Genomic DNA, 23,989 nt, shown 5'->3' with positions numbered 1-23,989 from the left:
CAGGAGTCTCCATGCTGCAGAAGGCTAATCCTTCACCCCCCCCCCCCCCCCCACCTGTTTCTAGGCCTCGAGGACGATCTTCCACCACGGAGACACACCCTGGGCTTCATGGCATTTCGTCACCCGTCTCCTTGGATAAGGCCGACATGAGTTCATGCTACTGCTGCCTGATAACCTGGAGCACCAATGCCTATCAAAGCCCTTCCCCCTCCCCCCATAATGACTCCCATACTCCCCCAGCTCAGCTGACCTGCCAATGCACTATACCAAAGGAGCCCAAACAAGAATCATGTTGACTTTTGACGCAAATCCTCCATCAAACTACCGCCACACGTTCCTGTTCGCCTCTGAGCTCCTGCCCCCTACAGCGACGAGATCAAACAGCATGCTGCTGACCCCCACCATTTTCCCCCCTCTCCCAGGGGTCATAATCTTTCTCTTTTTCCTCCTCCTCTCTCATTCTCTTCCCTTCCCTCTTTGTCTCTATACCCATCTTGACCTCTGTCTCCATGTTTTCCTCCTCTGTCATTCTCTCTCCTTCCCTCATCTTCCCCTCCTTCTTGACCTGTCTTATCATTCTCCTCCTCTCTTTCTCTCTCCTTCTCTACTTATTACTCCCTTCTTCTTGACCTCTCTACCTCCTCTTTCTCCCCCTGGTCTCTCCCCCTTTCTTACCTTCTCTGTTTTGTTGTCCATGTGTGTATTGGGGAAGGTCTATGGGCACCCTGTTTCTCTATGAGATGTAACAAAGCACTGTCTACAGGCACTATGTCTCAAAGTGGGGGGGGGGGGGTGGCTAATACCACACAGGCTACAGCCACTGTTTCTGCATGCGGGGAGGGGGGGGGGGGTAACACACACTGTTCGGTGTACAGCCGCTGTGTTTCTGCGGGGGGGGGGGCAACCAATACTGTCTGCTCTTTGGCCAAATATGACATTTTTTTTTCTCATCCATGTCTCTGACAAGCCGCCAGCACTAGTGTTCATACCATCTGCAGAAGGCGGGGCCCCCCCACACGCGCATCGCTGGGAAAAGAGCACGGCATTGTGAGACACGTTTACCCCACACCCTAACGGCACTGCAGCCCCTCCAGGTTTGGAGCCCACTACACGTATACAGAAAACAGCACGGCTTACGACCCCGCCCCCCGCCGACACACACACACACACACACACACACACACACACACAACAAAGCAGGACAGGGCTAAATGAACCATGACAGTGGATGGTTTTATTTCTCTTCCCTCTTGTGCCGAGGCCCGGGATAATAAAGGCTGATTAGACACTTTTAATCCACGTCTCTGCAGGACGCAGGAAGCGCGGAGCCGCGCGGAGCCGCTAACCGGCGCGGCGTCACGCCGCTTTTCATTAACTCCGCGGAGAGGAGGCCCAGCGTGCCTGTTACTGCTCCAGAAAGAGCAGGCCTCTCTATTTATACTCCGACGTGGGAGAGGGGCAGAAACAAGGCCGCCTTAGCAAAATGATGCTACTTTGTCCGGCTAACACCTGGCGCTAACAAAAATCCCAACCTGTGAGTCGCGCCATCGGCTCCCAGGTCGTCCGCTGGGCCAGCGAGTGACGGCCAAAGGGAGACAGGAAGCCTCGCACAGCAGTCAGGCAGTGGTAAGAACGCCGGTTTGATTAAATTCAATTTATTTTTATATAGCACCTCTCACAACCAAGTCACCCCAAGGCGCCAGACAAGAGTGTGTGGAGAACAATTATTACATCAATTATGCAAAATGGTGCATGAAACACAGAAAATGGGATAGGGAACAGACAGAATTCGGAAAGAAAATGGAGGGGAGGAACCAAAAACTACCGAGTAGGGGAAAAAAAACCTTTGGGGGTTAAACAATGAGCAGGAATCTGCCCTCTGCACAACCATAACTGACCACCCGTACCCCGCAGATGTGGTGTCCTCACCTGGTGCCCAGCATGCATTTCTCTATTTCCCACATGGGTTTGCAAGCATGCTAATCAGGATCAGTGGTCTATTGCCCATGTCAGCTGTCCTTAAGTATCTCCTGTTTACATCTGAGCTCAGAGCCAGTGTACGGTATAGGCACTTCTCTGATAGCTGACTGCCTCCTAGCTTATATCTTCTGTCAAGGTCAGCTGAGGACCTCCATGGCTATATCTGCGCGCTTCATTAGTGTGAACAGCAGTTTGTAACCAGGAGCTTCAGTGAGGGTTTACATTTGCTGTGGACCACAATGGCATGAGATGTGTTATTAGCATCAAAGTCTTCTAAAGAAGTGTTTCTCCTCTACAATGCCGTGTGCCTGATTGCCCTGGACAGAATTCTGTGGAAGATGAAGCAAACTACCCCAAAAACTGGATTAATAACTATTCCAGGAATGTTCCAGGATCTGCTCCACCATCATGGAAAAATGATGCAACAGGAAATGTCCTATAAGCTTGTTATTACTTTGGTGTTGGTCGTTATTCCCACTAACGATGATGGAGGGCAACCCTAAGATCAGACTGTAGTTAGTAATGATGCGGCACACCTAGTGAACCAGCTCGCCGTTATCTTCAAGAAAACCAGCAAATAAATGATGGAAATGATTTGGTTGTGAAATTGACATGGAGGGAAAAACAACAGAAATGACAGAGAATGCAAGCAGACGATCCTGCAGGAGAGCTTTTCATCACAATAAAAAGAATTTCACTTGCGTCAATGCAGATGCTGTGACGCCCTGTACATATCATTTTAAATGCTCTACATTTGCCCTACATTAAGGTCCAGACACATCCATTTTACATTTGCATTATTCTGTTTGCACATTACAGGTTTATGCACATTTTTGTCATTCTGTGTAGAGAGTAAGACTTCATTTTTATTTTTTATATCTTAATTATTGATTACCTGATTACCAATTCCCAGTATTTTTGTCCTTTATCTATCTATCTATCTATCTATCTATCTATCTATCTATCTATCTATCTATCTATATATCTATCTATCTATCTATCCATCTATTTATCTATCTATCTATCTATCTATCTATCTATCTATCTATCTATTTATCCATCCATCCATCCATCCATCTATCTATCTATCTATCTATCTATCTATCTATCTATCTATCTATCTATCTATCTACCTATCTATCTATCTATCTATCTATCTATCTATCTATCTATCTATCCCCACTGTTTTTACAGGCCTGTTTATGAACATCAATCAGCAGCAGATTGGTATCCGCTCCTCATGTGCCTCATGCTCCCTGAATCACTTGCTGTGAGCCCTGTGCCTTCCAGGAACCCCCCCCCCCACACACACACACACCCACACATCATTTGGCTCCCTCTCATAAGCGAGTGGGAACCTCCACATGGTCCTGAGGGCTTAAGCCACGCACTGGTACAGTTTGGAAGAATCACAGTGGCCGCCTGGGTCTCGTGCCAGCTGACACCAACTGCCACACTGCCGCACTGCCACCCCACTGCCACCCCACCTACCCTTTCATTCACTGCCCACGGTGCCTTTACTGCAACCTCAGCTCCTATTCATCCATCGCAACTGAAAAGGCACAAAAACACCAGAGAAAAAATGGAAAGAACATTTATCTGAGGTAAACAGTGAGGCTGAAACTGGATCCCAGAGCTACAGAGACCATAGAGAAGGTCTCCTGTCTTCAAGCCAGGCCAGTGATATTCCCTCATTGACCCCGCGCTATTAACCTCTCAGCGAAAGTGTGCCTGCGAATGATTGATAAACTGGCACTACCGCCTGCTGACAGGAAAATCCACCTCCAAGATCCAGAATTGCTTATATAAATCTAGCGAGGTGAGACGTCGTAGTAAAAGACCCTGTGAAAAGCGGATCGGGTCTATCCTCTAATCGCAGGCTGTCGAGGCTGCTCAGTTTGTCAGACTAGGGTAGATTTTAATCATTCCCTGACGGCACAGGTGCCTGGGTTTATGTAAGCCCCTCCTCCACATACAGAAATCAATCATACACGCGTGATTGGCTTAGCTAGCACAGTTAGCCTATGGCTTCTGCTATTTTTGTTGTTCGGCTAATGGTGAAATATGCTGCTATTTGCCGTATCTGTTCAGGGCAATTTGCATTCCGCAGTCCTGTTTACTGTGCTCTCTGTCCTTGTACCCACAAAATAAAAAAAAAATCCCAGCCCTCAGGGGAAGAACTGACTGCCAGCTAGGTAGAAAAACACAAGGAAATACAATAGTAAAAGTGCACCCATCTGTGGAGCTGTGGCAGAGACACGCATGAAGCCGGTGGGATCTGCTCTGGGAGACACGCCGGCTGAATTATTTAACATGGTTTGGTCCTGTTTATGGTCAGAAAAAAAATATGTCGCCAACGGTAATCAGCTCATTAGGGACGTCCAATGATTCGGCATCTCTAACAGTACAGTTCCACCTTGCAGAATAACCTAGATGTTTTTTTTATTTTCCTTTTTGACTGCCTGTCATTTCAAGCTGCGATAATAGTGGGGAGTAAGGAGCTGGGATGTGGACCCCAAGAATTTTGTACCCTTGAACAAGGTTGTTTGCCTACTGCTGTCACAGATATTTAATTACTCAAACGGTACATAATATAATGTCACATGATGAGTTCATCCATCTTCTAACCATTTATCCTGGTCAGGGTCAAGCCTACTGCAGGAAGCACAGAGCACAAGGGAGGGCGACACCCTGTATGGGTTGGCAATCCATTGCAGGGCACATATACTCACACACGAACAATCATATACATGATGAATCCTGTGTATAGTCTATATCTATAGTAATAAAACATGTAACTGTTTGGGTCTGATCCTTGGTGACTAATCTTTATCTAAAACTGCAACCTTTTCTAATTGGATGGTTACAGGCCTGTTTATTTAAAGAAGCAAACAAACACATGCCCACCCATCAAGAGAGACCACCTCCAGCAAAAAGAAGGAAGAGAGAAACAGACCACCTCCGCCCTGAGGAAGGAAGAGGAAAACAGACCACCTCCACCCTGAGAAAGGAACAGGAAACAGGCCACCTCGAGCCACAAGAAGGAACTGGGAATCAGACCACCTTCAGCCAAAAGAAGGAAGATGGAAACAGACTACCTCCGCCCTGAGGAAGGAACAGGAAACAGGACACCTCCACCCTAAGGAAGGAACGGGGGATCAGACCACCTCCAGCCAAAAGAAGGAAGAGGGAAACAGACCACCTCCACCCTGAGGAAGGGACAGGAAACAGGCCACCTCCACCCTGAGGAAAGAACGGGGAATCAGACCACCTCCAGCCAAAAGAAGGAAGAGGGAAACAGACCACCTCCGCCCTGAGGAAGGAAGAGGGAAACAGGCCACCTTCACCCTGAGGAAGGAACAGGGAATCAGACCACCTCCAGCCAAAAGAAGGAAGAGGGAAACAGACCACCTCTGCCCTGAGGAAGGGACAGGAAACAGTCCACCTCGAGCCAAAAGTAGGAACTGGGAATCAGACCACCTCCAGCCAAAGGAAGGAAGAGGGAAACAGACCACCTCCACCCTAAGAAAGGAACTGGGAAACAGGTACTTTCTACACCAAAGTATTAACAGGGAAAACCTTGATTATCATTCTTTAGTCTATGTAAACCGATCGATTGTTGAGTCAGGTTTTAATTATGATTTAAAAACATGTTGTGGATTGTCTAAAACTGTCTAAAGCAGTGCTTCACAAACGTAGAATAAGCCCTGGCCACCTACCACCATTATAACCGACATTCACATACACTGATAACTTTGAGTGCTGCATGAGCAGCAATTTTTTTAAGTGCATTGGAAATGTACGATAGAAAGCCAAAACACAAATCTTTGTTGCCTTTCTTTGCATGCAGCCTAACCCTAAACCTACTTGTCCGACAAAGACGATGATCGCCAGTTTGTCTCTGTCAGACACTTGTATGATATTGTCATATCGCACAGCCCTACTCCACAGTGAAGCAGATAGTGCGGAAGCAGACCCTCCCCATGCTAAAGAAGGTTATATGTATAAATGACAGCTGTAGGCACGTAATAATGATAGTGACTTGGCGAGAATGAGATTAATTAGGTGGCTGATTTCACTATGATCTAAAATGCATCAATTTGGGAACATGGACGACTGAAGTAAATGTCAGCTACCTGCCTGCTGCTGTCTCGTGTACCAGGTACACTGGGCTGCAGGATGGCTGTACTATTTTTAGGGAATGAGGATCCTGTGGGGTGCAGACACATCTGGTACTAATGGACCCGCACCACTCTGGCTCACACATGTGCCTCTGGTGGAGTCCTTCATCCACTGCTTTCCCATCATCTGGGGCACGATACGGCTGTGCGTTTGTCCACATTTGACCTTGCTCACCACCAATCCCAGTGCAGGAACAGTGCGAGCCAGGAGGGAGGGATCCCACAGCCTGGTAACCCCTGATTGGCTGCTTGCATAGCCCCAAGCTTTACATTCAACCGCTATCTTTACACACCTGACAAAATAGTCCCAGATACAGAGCAGAGTGTCAACGACGTAACCAGCTGTGAAATTCATGAAGAAATAAACAGGGAAACCTTACACTGTTACGCAGAAACAGAAAACAGACACATGCTAACTGGGCATAAACATGCAGAGAATATAGGCAGCAACGGGCACACCTGCATGCCTACACACCTCCGATGGGACAGAGATGCATGCAGGGATGAACAGAAATTCGGCAAAAGACTCTAGGATACACAAAATACACACGCACACACACACACGCACATGTAGGGTAAATATATCCTTATGGGGACCGCTCATTCATTTCAATGGGAAAAAAGCTGACACTATGACAACCTTAACCCCCACCCTGCCCTAACCATAACCATGAGTAACCTAACAAAATACAAGAGTTTTTGCATTTTTAGTTTTTTCATAGCAGTCACCGATTTTTATAAAATAGAATTTTCCCTTATGGGGACCAGGAAACCGGTCCCCATAAGGGAAAAAAAACGGATATTTATCACATTATGGGGACATTGTGTCCCCATAAGGATAGGTAAACCCACTCGCACACACACACACACACCTTTGTGTCCCTCAGTGAAAAGCTCCCTGGAAATGCGAAACTGAGTATCTCACCATGGTAACAAGGTTGTTATTTAGTGCCGCAAACGTACAAGTCGTCTCCCAACACACCAGCTGTCAGCCGCTGCTACACCCTTCCGCTCTGGCCACCCCAGTCCAATCAGACACACAGCGCGAAGCACCTCAACAACGCCTCTCAGAGGCTGCATGCAAACAAACACCCACTTCACCACTTCCAAGACTGCCACTCTAGCACGCTGCCATGAGCTGGCATTCAGGGATGGATAACCTGGCATATGTGATGCCATCTTCTGTGGAACATTCTCCACCTATGATACGGGCCAAATGAACATCTCAGTTTAAAACAATGTCAGTGACACTTTACTTAAAGCAGGGGTCACCAACTCCGGTCCTGGAGGGCTACTATCCAGTAAGTTTTCTATCCTACCTGGCTTCTGATTATTTACCTGAGAACTAGTGTGGCTCATCAGAAGCCAGGTAGGATAGAAAACTTACTGGATAGTAGCCCTCCAGGAACGGAGTTGGTGACCCCTGACTTAAGGCCATGGTTTTAACAACTTATAAACATATTCATAACAAGTAATAATGCATTCATAGAGCATTAAAAACATGGCTATAGATATTTATACAAAGGCATAACACATTATAGCCATGTTTATAATGCATTATGAATGCTTTAAGCTCTCATCTGTAATGAACTATAGATACCTTTATAATGTATTATAATGGTCGTTTTAAGAATTAAGGATGCTTTGTACTGCATTGTATAGGTATCTATAGCGCATTATAGATGACAGCTTCCTAAGGCATTCATAATGCATAATAAACATGGCTAAAATGTGTTACGCCTTTTTATAAATATTTATAGCCATGTTTATAATGCTTAATGAACGTGTTTATGAATGACTAAAAACATGGCCTTAAGTAAAGTGTTACCGATATGTCTCGTGAAAAAACCGGCCCACACTGAGCAGGCAGCAGAGGCAGCGATTACTGTAAGAACACAAAGCACAGCCTGGCGAGTGTGGGCTTCAGTCTGCACTTGTCGATCTACAGCTGTGAGGAGCTCAATTACGGCCCTGATGGGCCGGGAGTGAGGAGGCCCACGGGCCCTGGCAGAGACGATCAGAGGCGGATGGGTCTAGCAGCTGCGCTGTGGGAGTGCGGTCTCCACCGAGGCCCTCGCTCCGACTGCACTGCCATACCTCGCACCACATGTCATCAATCAATCAGGCAGACTCAGCCAACACCACTGTTCTTCAGACGCCAAGCTGATATACGACTAGTAGAGTCAGCCCCCCCGGCCCCAGTACGCGGCCCCAGGGTCAATCTGAGCCCCCGTCGCCCTCTCCACCTGCCTGGTGTAGAGCTGTGCATGTGTGTGTGTGTGTGTGTGTGTGTGTGTTTCTGGGGGCGGAACTCACCTTATAGTGGGTGGGGCCGGATACAAACCCCTCCCCCTTCTTGCTGAAGACGGGGCTATGAGGAGTCATGGAGTCAAACCCTCCCTGCTGGATGCTCTCCAAGTGGGCCTTCTTCTGGCTGTCCTCAGCCAAGCTATTCCAAAACAGGCTGTACGACCTGGGGCCTGAGGAGGAAGTGGAAGTGGGGAGAGAGGGAGTGAGAGAATGAGAGAGAGAGAGAGAGAGAGAGAGAGAGAGAGAGAGATGTGACGGAGATTAAGCTTAATTGCTTTCATAACAGACTGCTACTGAGAGCAAGTATGAAAAACAGAGTAGCAGGAACGCCTATAGGGGGAGACAGAGAGAAGTCGTTGTTAAAGGAAATGAGTTTCATTACTTCTGTCAGTGAGGAAAACACCAGCGGCCCACAGAGCCTGTGACACTCACACACATTAGTACATTAACAGGCCACGCAGTCAGTCAGACCTGGAGTGCATTTCCTGTCCTCAGGGAGAAAACGCACCGCCTTCCAACGGCCTGCGAATGGGCTGAGCTTCACCACCAAGTCTTTCTTCGGGGGCTCCGAGACACAGCGCGGCTCATCGTAGGCACCCACAGGGGGCACCATTTCCTTTGCTGAAGTGAAACACTGATATGGGGCAGAGAGTTAGCCAGGAACAGACTACATATCATGGTTACAGAGCTGTGAGTTTTCAAACACGACTAGGAGCAGACGGGTTCATGACATATATACTGTTACATAAACTGAAAAATGACTGGAATCATGAAAGACTTACTAGAACAGAAAAACAGTGCAGGTAATCTTTAACAAAATGCTTCAACTAGTTAAAGCTATGTGAGAAGCTAAAATGTGAAAGCTAAAATCCATCCATCCATTTTCTGTACCCACTTGTCCTATTCAGAGATGTGGCGGTCCATTGCCGGTCCCGTAAGCTACAGGCACAAGGCAGAGAATAACCCAGGACAGGGCACCAACCCGACAGCAGAAAATCAAATAATTTAATGCTAAAATATATGAATGGATATATATATATCTATATATATATATATATATGCACACACAGGTTTCTAACTATACCTTTGTGGGGATTCTCCATTAATTTCTATGGGGAAAACTCTAATCCCAACATGACAAGCTTAACCCCTACCCAGCCCTAACCTTAACCATAAGTAACCAAACAAAATATGAGACTTTTGGCATTTTTAGTTTTTTCATAGCATTCACAGATCTTTGTGGGGACCTGAAAAATGGTCCCCATGACATCAAAATAACAGGTTTTTATTACATTATGGGGGGCATTTGGTCCCCACAATGTAACATAAACATAATCCACACACACACATACAGGACATTGTGAATGTCACATGACTCCGGGGTCACATAAATTCCTGTTTCTTCTCCACCCTCTTCCCACCATTGGCTAACTGCCTCCAAATGACCTTAGACATAACAAGATGGAGCTGAACATACATTGAGGGCCTGCTGAGTATACAAACAGGGCTGCATACAGCCTCTGGGCATGGGGTCGAAGGCTCTGGGCTTTCGGCATGTAATCAGGCTCAGGATGGAGCCTGGGCTCATATTCTGCAAGCCACACGTGCTACCACATGTGACTGCAGATGAGCATGGGGCGGGGGGGGAGGGTCACATGAATGAGCAGGGTGGGGTTGGCCCTGAAGCAGCGTGTGGTGGACAGCTGGCATCTGACGGATCTGGGTCGGTCCATCCCTGTGCCGTCGATCTGAGTCACTAGGGGGCGCCACCTTGACAGTTACCATTAGCACCAATGACCACCACCATTAGCTTCCCACCCAATAAAAATACATTCAGATGTAAGTGGTGGGGTCTGCGGGGGGAGTTAGGGGGGGGCTGCCAAGCTTCTCAGACAAGCCCTTGATGTATTATGGCTACTGGGTACCTACACAAAGTGGGCTACAGTGGCAATAAAAGGTCCATTCTGACCATTAACACCATCATGTCCTTCCGGTAACGATGCTCTCAGATTAACTGACCAACTTGCAGGCACCAGCAATAAGCTCGTCAGCAAAGGCGGCCATCTCTTCTTCCAGGAACCACTGTCTACATCCACGCCCAGCAGCCACATCACCTGACCGTGCCATGTCCAACCACACAGAGCCTCTAAGCCCCAAGGCTCTCAAACGACATTAAAGGTTGAGACTCAGGGACAGAAGGGGGTGGGTACCCTGGGGGGGGGGGGGTCAGCTTTACCTGCATATGGGACAGGAGGGGTGGTCTGACTGGTGGAATGGTGGTGTAATGGTACGAGGGCTTCTCAAACATGCCTTTGATGTTGTATTGTCCTGGACCAGGGACACCCTGCAGAGGACAAGACCAGGAGAAGAAGGCGGGGCCAGTCAAGGTGGACGATGGGGGGGGGGGGGTAGGGGGGGTCGAGGACGACCTGCCAGGAGCAAGGAGCAGGGAGATGGGGATCTGAGCAAATGAGGGACATCGATCTAACGTGCCGAGACGGGGAGGAGGAGGACAGGCGGAGGAGCAGACGTGGCAGAGCCTGGACAGACAACAGGCTGCGGTAATGATGGGGTCGTCCAGCGGTGTCATGTGCCCTTTGACCCACCCCTCCCCCGGCAGTCTGCTCCGTGATGTATGAACCATTACAGTCCAAGTGAGTGATGGAGTCAGGCTGTCCGTAGGGGGACAATCGTTCAGACAAACAGTCTCGCCAAGAGAAAAGACACGTGGGAACACAGACACATGCACACATACACACACACACACACACACACACACACACATACACACACACACATGTCTGGCACACAAACGAGCACTGCACCTGCTCGGAGAAGAAACAAACACACGCCAAGGAGCGTTCACAAAAGCAGGTCCACAGAGCGCCATCTTCAGTTGGCAGCTAGAATATAGCATTCTGACTACCTCTCTGGTTCAGCTTCTTATAGTAAGATAGGCTTCCAGTTCCAGGAACCGATATGCAGAAAGGTATCCTCTAGGGACACCTCGTCGAGCCCGTGAGGTGAAAACAAAGAGAAGAACCTTCCGGAACATTATATCTCATCCAGCAAAAATGTACCATGGAACCAGTAATGTGACCTTCTGGTTAAAAATACCAGCACTGAACCCGTGACCCCAAGACTTCCTTGACAGTTTGATAAATGCAAGGATTTCTATTAAGAAATGCCAAGATTATTAAAAGGAGCAGATTCTGCAGTCTGACCATGATGATAATGTGCTAGTTTGAATAACACACCCCTGAAACATACTCACACAGACATCGAGAAACACAGAGGGCATGTTCATTCAGTTTAAGCTGGGCAGAGTAGACAATATTTATAATTCATCCATTAACACACCTGGATATTTCACCGGATCAATATGGATGAAAGTCCTTTATTCAAGGTTACTAGAGAAGAGCCTCAAACCAGACTCCAGTAAACTAGGGCCCAACATCTTTAAGCAAAACACGTATCATTGCCAGGAGGTATCAGGAAAGAACAAGCTGTATATCAGAGTGTGGTGCTAAGGTCCAGGGGGACAGGGGCTGGAGGCCATGTACTTCCTCAAAGTAATACCCCAGGGTCTGCACCAATAGGTATTAAAGAGGCCCTTTGCTTCTAGAAATTTCCGCCATTTCTGCCTTGTACAGAGATTTAGGCTAAACAAGCATGCCGATGACAATGAGACACAGACTACACCTTTCTTGCTGCATCAAAGATGGAGGCCCCTTATCTTAGTGTGCCTTGTGAGTAGAGCGAACCCTTCACTCGTTTCAGACTCTCCGCCTGGGAGACACACACACCTGGACCTAATCGCAAGCCGTATTCTTCAGTTTCCTGTTTTATCTCTGAACACCTCCAGAAAAGACTGAGATAACTACCGAGAGGGAAAACAGGAAACAAACACAGCCGGGGCTTGTGGCCGAGCGGCGCGTGTTGTGATAGCCGGCCGGCCGCCGCTGTTTCAGGGCCGACCCGGGAAGATTCTCCCCGAAGTCAGGAGAGGCGCGATGCCGAGAGAGCGATGGACCCACTAACGACCCATCTGTTCTGGGCAGGGCAGTCAGCCTCCCGCTAATGATGACTGATGCTGGGGGGCTTAACGGACACGCACCCAGTGGACAAGGGACCCAGGCAAGCGTCTCGCGGCAGGCGGTACCTGAGACAGGCTCCGCCCGCTGGACGGAGGTTAACCTCCCAGAAAAAAGCCAACCTGGCTGTGCCAACGCCCCACCCCCACCCCAACCACCCAAACACTGCAGGACCCTAAAGGCTGAAGGCAGAATTAAGCTCCAGATAAGTCACCCCCTCCCACCCCCTCATGTGACAAACTGGTTAAAAGCCCCTCCACATGCCAAAGGGGGTGCCGGAGTGAGACCAAAACGCAGGCAGGAGCTGCATCTCTGTAGATGCCGCCACGTTCTCGTCAAGGTAAATGATTAAATCAATACATGAACAAAAAGATAATTTAATGGTGAAGAATTAGATAGTAAATAAAGATCTAGGCTTTGTCTGATGGCTGCACTCTAGCTCCCCCTACTGGTGTTTTTTTTCCTTCATTCCTGGCAGCTGTTTAAGCCCCCAGGACTAACCCCTCACGCTATGAAGTTCACTTCTCTTGCCCATGTTAATATAGGCATCCTGTCCCATGCCCTCAGTTTTGGTGAATCGGAGAGGCGGCATTGGCTGACGTCCACGGGGGGGGGGGGCATGACCTGTCCCACACCCTGTCCCTGTGACCCCCAGGGGTCACTGTCATGACATAAACAGCTACTGAAGACGGTAGGAGAGCAGGAAGCACACTGTGCCTGTATCAAACGTTGCATAACTTTCAAAGCATCTGACGATAATCTGGCTGATGGTTTGTTTGGTCCTTTATATGTCTAGCTGAGGTCGTCTCGGCGTAAACTGGATGATGCCAAACCACACAAGGACAAACGCCTATCATTTTCACTAATGATGGCTCCTCCATGGACAGACGTCTGGGAAAGTGGACACAGATTTGTTCATTTGGGATACCAGTCTATCTGTGCCTGAGAGACGGACCATCAGAATGGTAATTATGCACCTGAACATAATGTCATGGAAACCCAGCCCTGCTGTTTAACAGCTAAATAATCTTATATTGTTTCTTCCCTCTTGTTTCTATGGTGATTGGCGCGATGTTACATATTCCAGCTGCTTTGGCAAAGTTAAATACCGGAGAAATCAAACGAGCTCTAATACGCGTAAGGCATCAGGAAGGGAGTCTTTTGGTTAGATTTCACGAGGGCCTCGGTTTAAAGGTTTGGATCCAGCCAAAAAGGTCAACTTCCTGGAATGAAGGGAGGATGAACAGAGTGATGAATCATCCTTATTGTTCTTATAAATGATATTTAATGCAAACTCATGACAAGTGCCATGAGATGACTCTTGTGAAAAGCATTATATAAAAACAAACTGAACTGAACTGAATTATTAAAGGAACCAGAGGACGACAGACACTTGCAGACTGATGATTTTGGGAAACTGTGCTTCAGGTTCATCACGGCCTGCCGATGACGCCCATTCAGCACGGCGCATGGATTCTAAGACTCCACGCTGCTCTTAATTGACTCAAGCAGGCACCTTTTGCTTCACATGTTCCATGTTAGGTCAGAAAAAGGCTCAGACTCCCCCCCCCCCCAGCCAGTTATACATGAGGGAGAGGGTCTCAGATTAAAAATCACCATGCTAATGAGCATGAAGGTGCCATTGGTCACAGCTGGCCATATTTATGGGAAAAGATCTTCAAAAACCTAGAGAAGGGTCCCTTCCAAGTAAACATTGCCCATGTGATTTGCTGAACCCAATTTATATCACCATGGATATATGTATGTGTGTGTGTGTGTGCTGGGGGGGGGCTGGATATCCCAGGGCATTACAGGGTCACGTGACAAAACATTTCCTTCACATCCCCTGCACCTTATTCCTCTGCCTGAGGAACTGGAGGAACGTACCTTCTTCTCCTCCTGCAGGCACACGATCTCATGGTAACGCGGCAGGAACAACTCAGCCTTGCCCCTGCACTCCTTCTTCAAGTTGACGTTCTCGTAGATTGTCGTACGGTTCCTGTAGGGAAGGACACTAGGACTCAGAGACTGCGGGCTCTGGTGGCTCAGGGATGGGGGTGTCATGCCCTCTGTTATGGAGAGTGGGACGGCATCCTGGAAATGACTCCACATGTAAACCAGGCACTTAGTGATGCACTGCAAGGTTACGATGTAGCTCTTCTGGCTAACTGTCCTATAATCGGATGAGAATCACCCATAATGCACTACTGCTGCAGTCACTAGCTATTTTATCCTCCCTCTGTACCTGAGTTGTACATACATCCCATACAAGCCCATAGCTTAACAGGCATGTAAGAACTTCACTGTACTTAGTACACGTGACAATAAAAATCCTTGAATCCTGCATCCTTGAACACAAAAAAGAAGACACAGTGCAGAGGACAACCTTCCCGTGAAAGAGAATCACTCAAGACCATCGCACAACATCATGTGCTTTGTAAAGTGCATTCTGTAGGATGGATTGTCCCACCCGCACTCCCCCCCACTCACGTGTCCTGATAGTACTCAGCAGGTCCTGGTCCGTTCATCACCTTCACCTCAGTCCGCTTCCCGGTCATCTTCCCAAAGTGCACCCCCTTGTACTTCTGGGATGACGAGTTCTCCGTCTGATGGACATTTGTTAAAGTCTGTCGTCTTTATTCCTGCATTGTACTGCTGGTTTACATTAAAAGCCATATATCTTCATTTAACCCAAATAACAACAGGAATGATGCTAATACCGTCCTGGGGCCCTTAACAAGCAATCGGAGGAAAGCTCTTTAGTCATACTGGAAAGACGGCAACAACTAATCACACGACAGTAAAACATTCCATTACACTCCCAGTAAAAGCCAATCAAAGTACAGGCAGCCATATTTGAAATGTGCAATCAACCAATAGCAGAGTAGCAAGATGGAGCGCCCACCAGCAGTAGGGAAGTTTGCTACAGGAAAATCAAAGCTGACAAAGTTAGAGCCGCACATTATTCAGGACACCCTAACACACTTCAGGGCAAAACATGCTGTTAGAAACATAATTAGCTTTGCTCCTAATGTCCTCGTCTAAGTCAGTTACATATCAGAAAGAACAGAAGGCCTTACACCAGATCCCGGGGCATTTTCTGCCCGGCACGTGTCTGACACCATGCCTTTCATTCTCCCTCCACGTCTCACGTCGGCACCGTAAATCCGTCAGCCCATTGCCGGTTTAATACCCACGGAGTTTAGCCGCACGGCGAGGCGCTCACGTGGCACCGTATCAAAGGCTTTTGGAAAAATCCGGCCCTTTAATATCACACGCTCTATGAGAATCAGACATTTCTGTGACATTGTGAGGCGAACAGGAACACTTCAGTTTGTTAAGCCTGAGCACCCCTTAAAGGAGGATTCACTGCTGGCTGTGGATTGTGAGGCCGTTTAACCAACAAGCATCTATAACCCAACCATATGCTTTAGTAATGTACTCTCATTAAGTGAATTAATTAACTGGACAGCTGAGATGGTCTTTTCCAAACTGTATTAGGCTGGCTTGTCTCTGGTCTTCTGGAATTTATCCGGCCAGTGAGGGAACCTAACAACACTCCTTCAGTGGAAATATATACTCATCCAGTCTGTGGTTCTGTCTGCTGTGCTGACTGGGGTCATTCACATGTCTCCTCATGTCTGAATTCAATGTGGACAGGGTACTGCCCGCAAGTCGGCAATCCTGAGCTCGGTGATGGACTTTCTTTATGACACTAGCTGTGACATCTGTTTTTCTGTAGATACGTGGCGTTCCTAAACAGCTTTTTCCATTGTCATTTGTAATAAACATGCACCTTTGGTGTGCAGCTAGTTCAAGTTTCAAGTCTTAATGTCATGTGTATTCGGAGAATACAATGAAATTATTGTGCTACGGAGTCTCTCCTGGTCTGACTTCTACACAGGTGGGGTCATTTTTGGTCTGTTCATGAGCTCCTTTCTTATTGGCCCCAGGGTCTGTTCATGATTAGTCGTGTCAGTTTACTTCCCAGCTCTCCCCCTGTTTCCTGCAAAGGAGCAGCCACGTCCCTAAACAGAGCAGGCTTTCCATGCACCATCAGCGCTTCAACACAGAAAAGCTGTGTTTCACATTAGCCCTGATCCCAACATGTACCTCTGTTAAGGCACTTCTCTGTTTCCCTTATTGGATGATCCCAAAAATCATTAGTAGTGCTTGGATGGTCACTAACTGCACTTCCCTCTTACCCTGTCCTGTTGCATGTATCTCAACTAGCCTTGCATTTCTCCATAAAGTGTGCCTTGTGCTGTTGTTTTCACCAATACAAGCTGTGTAGATGATGCTGACTTGCTATGGAACTGCTAGGATTGTTCTCATAGATTTCTGGAAACTTTCAGGAACACACCCCCCTTCTCGAGATTGCCAATCCCACAATGCCTCGTGATTTTTTTAAAGCTGGCTGTGAAGTCGGAGCGCTACAGATTAATTGCGAGTACACGTAGGACGCCATAAAACTCCGGCCTGCCATCGCAAGAGCGTATTGAGGCACGTTCTTCCTAAAACAGCACAATTAGAAAGCTGCTTAACTCCGTGACCTGAGAGAATTTGAGAGGAAATTCACATCTATCAATAGATTAAGGGAAAGAAACAAATGTGTGCACTCCTCTCAACCCCAAAGCACAAAGCTTTCTGCATCTATATTAAATGCGCTAGTCCAACATACCACAAGGACACCGTTGACTTGGCTGGTCATTAGCCAATGAAATATGGTTTAATTGAAAGCAAGACCGGAACTTGCTGCATTATTTTAAGTGAATACAGCAATATAGCATGAAGAAGAATTGCTAAAGGCCTTTCCTGCTGACACCACAATGGATGGACACTCTGCCTTCTGCCTTTCAGAGGCGTCGGCCTCATTAGGAATGGGGTAGAATATTCTGGAAGAATCGGGAGGTAAAATGGTGCATTAGCGCCAGCACTACTGAGTTTCTCACAGCCGACACATAAACGATCAATTACGAGCACACACACACACACACACAGACATCCACAGGAAGACATACATCAATACTCACTCCCAATGATGAGGGGGAAGAAGGCAAGGCGATTTTACCAAGCAAAACCAGCAAGCAGCTCAGAGTTGTGTCTTCGGCAGGCGTATGGTTAACCAAGAAATCGCAAATGCATTTCCTCACAAGGGCCAAGGTTTGTTTCATAGTTAAAACCATGACAGATAAATACTGTATTTTGACAAATCCAGACATTTTACTTTTTCAGCTCTCTATACATGTAGCCGAGGCTGACAATGATTTTGTTTGGCAATATCCTGTCACTGACTAGCAAACTTCTCATGTCATAGTGTCACAGCACCCGGGTGTCACATGACAGATATATCATTACAGTTTCCCACTACCGACTTTGCTGAGGGACGTCCGGAACGCCACTTCAGGGTGTTAGCGGTTTAAAAATAACTTAATTTTGCTCTCACGGCAGGCTTTCTGGGACGGAGCATGTGTCTGCGTGTGCGTGACGTCGGGCCCCTCACCGGCAGTGGGCTGTAAAAAGCCGGGCCCAGCGTGTGGTCCCTGGGTGGCGCCATCTGTTTGCGCAGTGCGCCCTCTTCGTTCTCCTCGTACCCGAAGGCCAGACCCGGGGATGGAATGGAGGGTATGTTGGGGTGCCACAAGTACCGGATGGGGCAGCGAACAATCCTGTCCCACACCTGGCAGGGTGCACACGACAGCGAGGGGAGGGGGGTTGATTTCTCACAGTTAACTACACCTCCCACATCAATCTCTCTTTCATTTCCATGTGTTTTGCACCGCATGTCGAACGGAGCACGTAGGAAGGAGGGTCAGAAATGACTGACACAGCGCGACCAATGCTTTGATGTGCCTCTAGGGGGTGCTGTTACGCTGCTGCATGAATTTTACAAGCATACTTGACTCCATTTTTCAGGGTTGTAGAAGAGAGATCACAGAAAAGGCACGGACAAGTCCCTATCATGAGGAGCCTCCTTACTGCTGTCCGTGGAAGAACCTTCCCAGCTAAGATGTTGTGCACCACGTTGTACGTTCCTGGGCCAGGCACCTCAGAAATTGGGTCTTCGAAGCGTTTGGCCCGGTTCTGAAGGCTTCTCCCTCCCAGAATGTGCTTCTGCAGCCAAGGAACATTATCAACGTTTATGATGCACACGCATATTATGAGATTGCACAGATAGGTGCGTTTTATGGCACAATGCGGGCTCGTCAATGTAAAGGAGGCTTGAAATGCAAGAGTATTAGAAGAATTCAGACATCGGAAGAAAGAGGAATACCTTCACAGGGGATGGATTGTACTGCCCAGGTCCAGGAGAGATCTCCCCATCGCCAGACTTGGGGAATACCGCCTCCCTGCTGGTCAGTGACAGAAATGGGGCGTAGCTGTCTGAAAGCAGAGCAAATGCCCTGAGGCAAGGGGAAACCATAGCCAGCCCTGCATCACCTGGGCCACAAATGATGTTCTCCATTTTCCCACAGATGCAAGGCTAACCGTGTGTCACCTACAGCGTGAGGGGTCCCAGCGTGAGTCAGTGTACTTCCCATGTGCCCCCTGCCTTTGAGGTTTGCGGCCTGTTTGCAGGATCTCCATCTGTAGATTCACTCCAAAGCACCAAACCGGATGCAGTTTACCAAGGTAATGAGTGTGATGAGTACACCGTCTCCAAAATGAGCCGCTTCGCCGTGACGACGGAGCCCCTTCATTTGCATTCATTTTCATCTATCTTGCATGATGACTTTGCAAAGTTCCACGTTTCCTTTCAAGGTCCCACAATTTCCCATCCTAAGACACTTTAGTCTCTACCTTGCACATGTAATAGGACCACAGTCTTGTTTCACTGTAAACAACCTGCCAAACACTCACCACAAACACTCCTCCATGTCAGAGGCCAGTAACAATATTATAATAATTGAGGCAGCAAATACTACACATAATATGGTAGATGTTACATCTTCCAAACTTCCAATGACACAGTAGCATGCTTTAAAATAGCTCCAATATCACTAATCTGGCCAAATCCATCACCACTTTAATACTGTCAGATGTTCTCTTGCATTTTTGCAGAACACAGCTCTTCCCTTTACAGTATTTTATTTTTTTCATTGAGACCGACTGCCAGTCACAACAGCGCAGCAACAGTGAGCACCGACCTGCAATTTCCTACTCATTAGCCATGTTGCTTTACCACCGAGCAATCTGCTGCCAGTCTCCTTGCTAGCGGAGCAACGTGTCAGATTAAGAAGCCAGCACAACATTTCAGACATCTGCAAATAGCAGTTTAAAAGCAGTGGCTTGTGAGCACGTTAAAGGAAAATGGACACATTCAGCATAGTCAACCAGCTCAGTTAACCAGAAGGATTGTGTGCGTGTGTGTGTGTATGTGTGTGTGTATGTATGGCCTATCCTTACACAGTATCCTTACAACCTAACTGTTACTTGTTAAGGGCAGCCAGTAATAACGATCCAGTACGATTTTGATTTACTATAATAGTGGATGAATTAAGAATGTTTCCCCACTGTAGTTCCAGAATTCATAACCAAAAGAGGGCAATTCTATTGTGTGCCGTTCAGAGGACAGACAGGAAAAAATACAACCAGCAGGAATAAGAAGCATTCACCAGTATGTCCTTCCCATTAAAAAACAGCAGCATGGAGAAATGACAATCTTCAGCCTGTGAGAGTATCGCAATTTAGGGTTGGTCTAAAATGTCTACACTGCCATGATTCCTGTGCGATATTACAGCACATTCCTGAGGGAATGTCTATTCATTCGCTTGTTTCATGGAACAGTTTGATGGCTAGAGTTTTGCCTGCCCAGGCAAGCTGGGTTCCCTGCATTGTCTGGGTAGTGCCAGTTATTCTGGTCTGCAGTGAGTGGATGATTTGTGGAATATGTCAGTTACGCTACAGAAGCCAGAGGTGAGGTCAATAAAACTGCTTTGCCACTGCAGACATGAAAGACAACTGAAAGCCCCAACCGCTGTCATCACGTACTGCCAGATTCTCAGGCGCTGCTTTGACTTGATATCCCAAGATCCATTCAGAGACAGTAAGATCTACGCATTGTCCAGTAATTTCCCCTTTTAAAATGCTTATTTTTACATATATATGTTTACTAATCTAATCGCACGTCATTTAATGTTTCACAATATCCATTTAGTTGATGTCCAAGTGTTTTTTTTTGTGTGTTTTATAAAAACCATCAGTTTCTGAGAATTCCCCATTTAACAAATACATCCATCTTCCAGCTCTTTATCCACTGTATCTCAGAGCCCATCCCAGTATGTAGGGGTCACAAGGCAGGGTTACACCAGTCCCTCGCATGGCACACTCACACACCATGGAGAACTTACAGGTGGCGGTCTGCAAATCTTGTCTGCAAGTTGAGAGAAATCAGAGGAAATCCACCCATAAACATGGAAACAGAATAAAGGGCTGAAGATGTGAGGTAAAAGAGCTACCCGCGAGCCCGGTACATGTCAGCCATTAGCCTGAATTGGTTTAGCGTGTATGTGTGTGGGTATCTTCCTGGCAACGGAAAAGCAGCTCTCTCAAATGCCCTGAAGCAGGAGATAATTCAGAGTATTTGTTTTGATATAACATTTACAAATTTTATTCAAAAGAATACAGGACACGCAGTAAACCCGGTGTCAGAAGAATGTTTTTTGTATAAAGCAGCCGGGCATGAACCTCTAGTCTAGAGAAATGAGGTAAGTATTGCTGCAGGTTTGTCTTTTTAAACCAGCCACGTTCACGCGCTTTGTATGTGCGGAGACGCGCAACAGAATTATTTTCTCCATTTAACCTCCGTCTTCGCCACCGCTGTGCGTATGGATGCGGTACTCCACAGAGGATTTTTAAAACTAAAGTGAAGTGAAAACCTAATCACTTGAAAAACTTACTTTGTGATTAACATGATTAATATGCAATTTAACAGGCTCTAATTTAGTGTCGCTGAGCATTGAAATGTGGGACGATCAGAGGAAGCACGCCAGACACCCTGATCCGAAGAAGGGCAATCCGGGTTAACCGACCCCCCCCTACCTGATTTATTCATTTTGACAGGGTTGACTGCGTACGATCCCGGTCCCACGCTGGATGTGGTGCATCCCATAGGCTGGTGCGTAAATCTGGGCCCTCTCCCATACATTTTCTGCCCCCACAATAGCTGGCCTACATATCAAAACATGTGCAAAAACCACAGTCATGCACCCCCAACTTCACACTATTAAATAAGACTAAGATGTCTTTCTAAATTTCAGGAGCAGCCTCTGAGTCTTCTGAAGGCTTTATTTCTGGGGCAGCTAGTGTTGTGTCGCGTTGCTTGGACACACAGCCCGGCGTCCCGCACGGAAGTTCCGCAAAGATTTTTTGTCCCAAACTTACGGTCCGATTTTCGAGCTCCTGTTAAAATCTCAAGACTGCATTATGCACATTATTTCTAATGAACTGCCGCACCTGCACCATGATAGATTTGAAAGACGTCTTAGAAAGCTTTGATACCCAGTTTAAAGATGTACTTTTAAAGTGTTTGTCGACGTTTTCAGATTTTAGGGTATTCTTACAGAGACGGGGTTTTTACATGCATTAATACGTGCCGTTCTTCAGTAGCGCACTGGGACTGTTGCCTATTTCTGAGTGCGCTCTGCCCCCTGGTGGGCGGTGCTTCTAGCTGCACACCGCGATTCCTCTAGGTCAGTGGTTCCCAACCTTTTTTAACTCACGGCCCACACAGCCAAACACATATGTTTCCGCGGCCCACTGCAAAAGAATTTAAACGATCCCGCTTTTTGTGTCGGGTTAACTAAGTACTCGGAAGCAAGGCTGTTAATTGTCTTTATTGAATAAACTGGTAATTTATTTAATTATATATCAAATTTTGATTTATTTGATTTTGACTAGACATTTTTTATTATATTAACAATATTACAATTTCTATTAATAATAATTGGCGGCCCCCCTGCAATACCGTCGCGGCCCACTAGGGGGCCGCGGCCCACAGGTTGAAAACCACTGCTCTAGGTTTTTGGCGTGTGACCGTGGGGTTTGCATGCAGCGCTGGTGTTTACTACCACTGAAAGCGCGCATTTTCGTGGGGTCAGCTTAGTGAAGTTATGGGAGGGAGCCCCGAAACAACACACCCGCCCCTGCTTGCATGTTCTCCCTGTATTTCAGTAGTTTCTTTCCAATGGGATCTGCTGACCCCATCTAGGGAGGTGGAAATTACTGTTTTGCAGGGTTTCCATTCTGCGTGGGAAAATGAATAATGAACAATGTACTTCAAAAGGTATCTAATAAACCCAATGGATCCATCTGTCCATGCATCCAGCAGGACTGCTAGTGCCATCATGCGTGCGCCGTGACCCTCATTTATTCCAGATTCAGGTGAATTGGTGAGCGCGCACTTTCCTTCCTGCGCGTCGGCTCTGTAATTGGGCTGGTGTATTACCCTGGGTTTGGTCATGCCCCGCATTCCACTATCTGGATAAACAGGTATAAAAGGCAGACAGTGAACGCTTATTCGAAATTCAGAACCGCTTATTCCAGAGCTTGTATGTTTACAACGTATCTTACGACGTTTCTGAATGGCGGAGGAATTATTACACTTGTCAGTGTGGTTCCCCCGCCACCCACCAGCCCATTTTCGAAAATTTGTCAATATCAGACACGTGTTTACCATGCAAGGCAAAGCATTCAGGCAGCCGCGGCAGCACGCAGCTCCCCCTCGCCTACTGTTCCCGGCGAATAAAAAGCACACGAGCGATAAGACTCGCTTATACGTCCCAGAATTCCTGCAGCTCCGTGCACTCTCTGCGATTTGTTGGCTGTCGGCTTTGCGCTCTGAGCGATCGCAACAGTTATCTGATTTCCCCCTCCGATCTCTGCTGAATTCCGCCTGCTTTGTGTTTAAGGCGCGCACCAGCTTTCATCTTCCTCCCGCATTCCTGCAATGTCGTTTTATGTATCTCAGTTTGCTCTGTAAGATGTCAGACGGAAGCAGAATCGAAGTCCTGGGGTTTTTCCTCTCAGCCAAGCCTGCATCTCCAAAAGACTTTCTCTGCAGTTTGTAATAACGACTCCTTTTGTGTGGCACAGTGATCTGGCGCTCCAGCTCTCACTCGCAGGGGTATACAGCATTTTCTGATGTGTACCACGTTGCCATGTCCAGAGGGGATGGATGACTGTTTGGCTTTGGAACACTAGAAGTTTCTTTTTCTCCTGTACTGGCATCTGAAGTTTTTACTTTCTGGGTTTTCCACATACTGACTTTCAAAATTGTATAATACAGTATGTTCTGCTGTTCTAACAACCTGTGAGGGTGTCTTTAGATTTCTTTCTTCAGATCTAGTCCTGGAGGCAATCCCAGGAATCACAGGACGCAAGGCAGAGGACACCCAGTCACACGGTGACAGGCCTTGCTCCATC

General features: G+C 47.3%; 1 protein-coding gene across 2 annotated transcripts in view; it reads right to left on the bottom strand.

Moving 5' to 3' along the window:
* stpg2 (sperm-tail PG-rich repeat containing 2) overlaps nucleotides 1–21,870 on the bottom strand; it is a 44,815-nt gene extending 22,945 nt beyond the window's left edge. For both annotated transcript variants that reach the window (XM_072709234.1, XM_072709232.1), the window contains exons 1-9: nucleotides 21,608–21,870; nucleotides 18,840–18,949; nucleotides 18,545–18,679; nucleotides 18,069–18,245; nucleotides 15,056–15,171; nucleotides 14,453–14,564; nucleotides 10,708–10,815; nucleotides 8,943–9,105; nucleotides 8,478–8,641 (exon numbers count right to left, since the gene is read on the bottom strand). In XM_072709234.1, the coding sequence (XP_072565335.1) occupies nucleotides 8,478–8,641; nucleotides 8,943–9,105; nucleotides 10,708–10,815; nucleotides 14,453–14,564; nucleotides 15,056–15,171; nucleotides 18,069–18,245; nucleotides 18,545–18,679; nucleotides 18,840–18,949; nucleotides 21,608–21,713 (1,191 nt within the window). In that variant the 5' untranslated portion in view covers nucleotides 21,714–21,870. The remainder of the gene's footprint in view (nucleotides 1–8,477; nucleotides 8,642–8,942; nucleotides 9,106–10,707; nucleotides 10,816–14,452; nucleotides 14,565–15,055; nucleotides 15,172–18,068; nucleotides 18,246–18,544; nucleotides 18,680–18,839; nucleotides 18,950–21,607) is intronic.
* Between the last annotated feature and the right edge of the window lie 2,119 nt (nucleotides 21,871–23,989).

The sequence above is a fragment of the Paramormyrops kingsleyae genome, chromosome 2 (genome assembly GCF_048594095.1).
Source record: "Paramormyrops kingsleyae isolate MSU_618 chromosome 2, PKINGS_0.4, whole genome shotgun sequence".
In the NCBI taxonomy this organism is placed as follows: Eukaryota; Metazoa; Chordata; class Actinopteri; order Osteoglossiformes; family Mormyridae; genus Paramormyrops; species Paramormyrops kingsleyae.
Note: the sequence above shows the minus strand (reverse complement) of the source record. Positions and strands in the feature narration are given on the sequence as shown.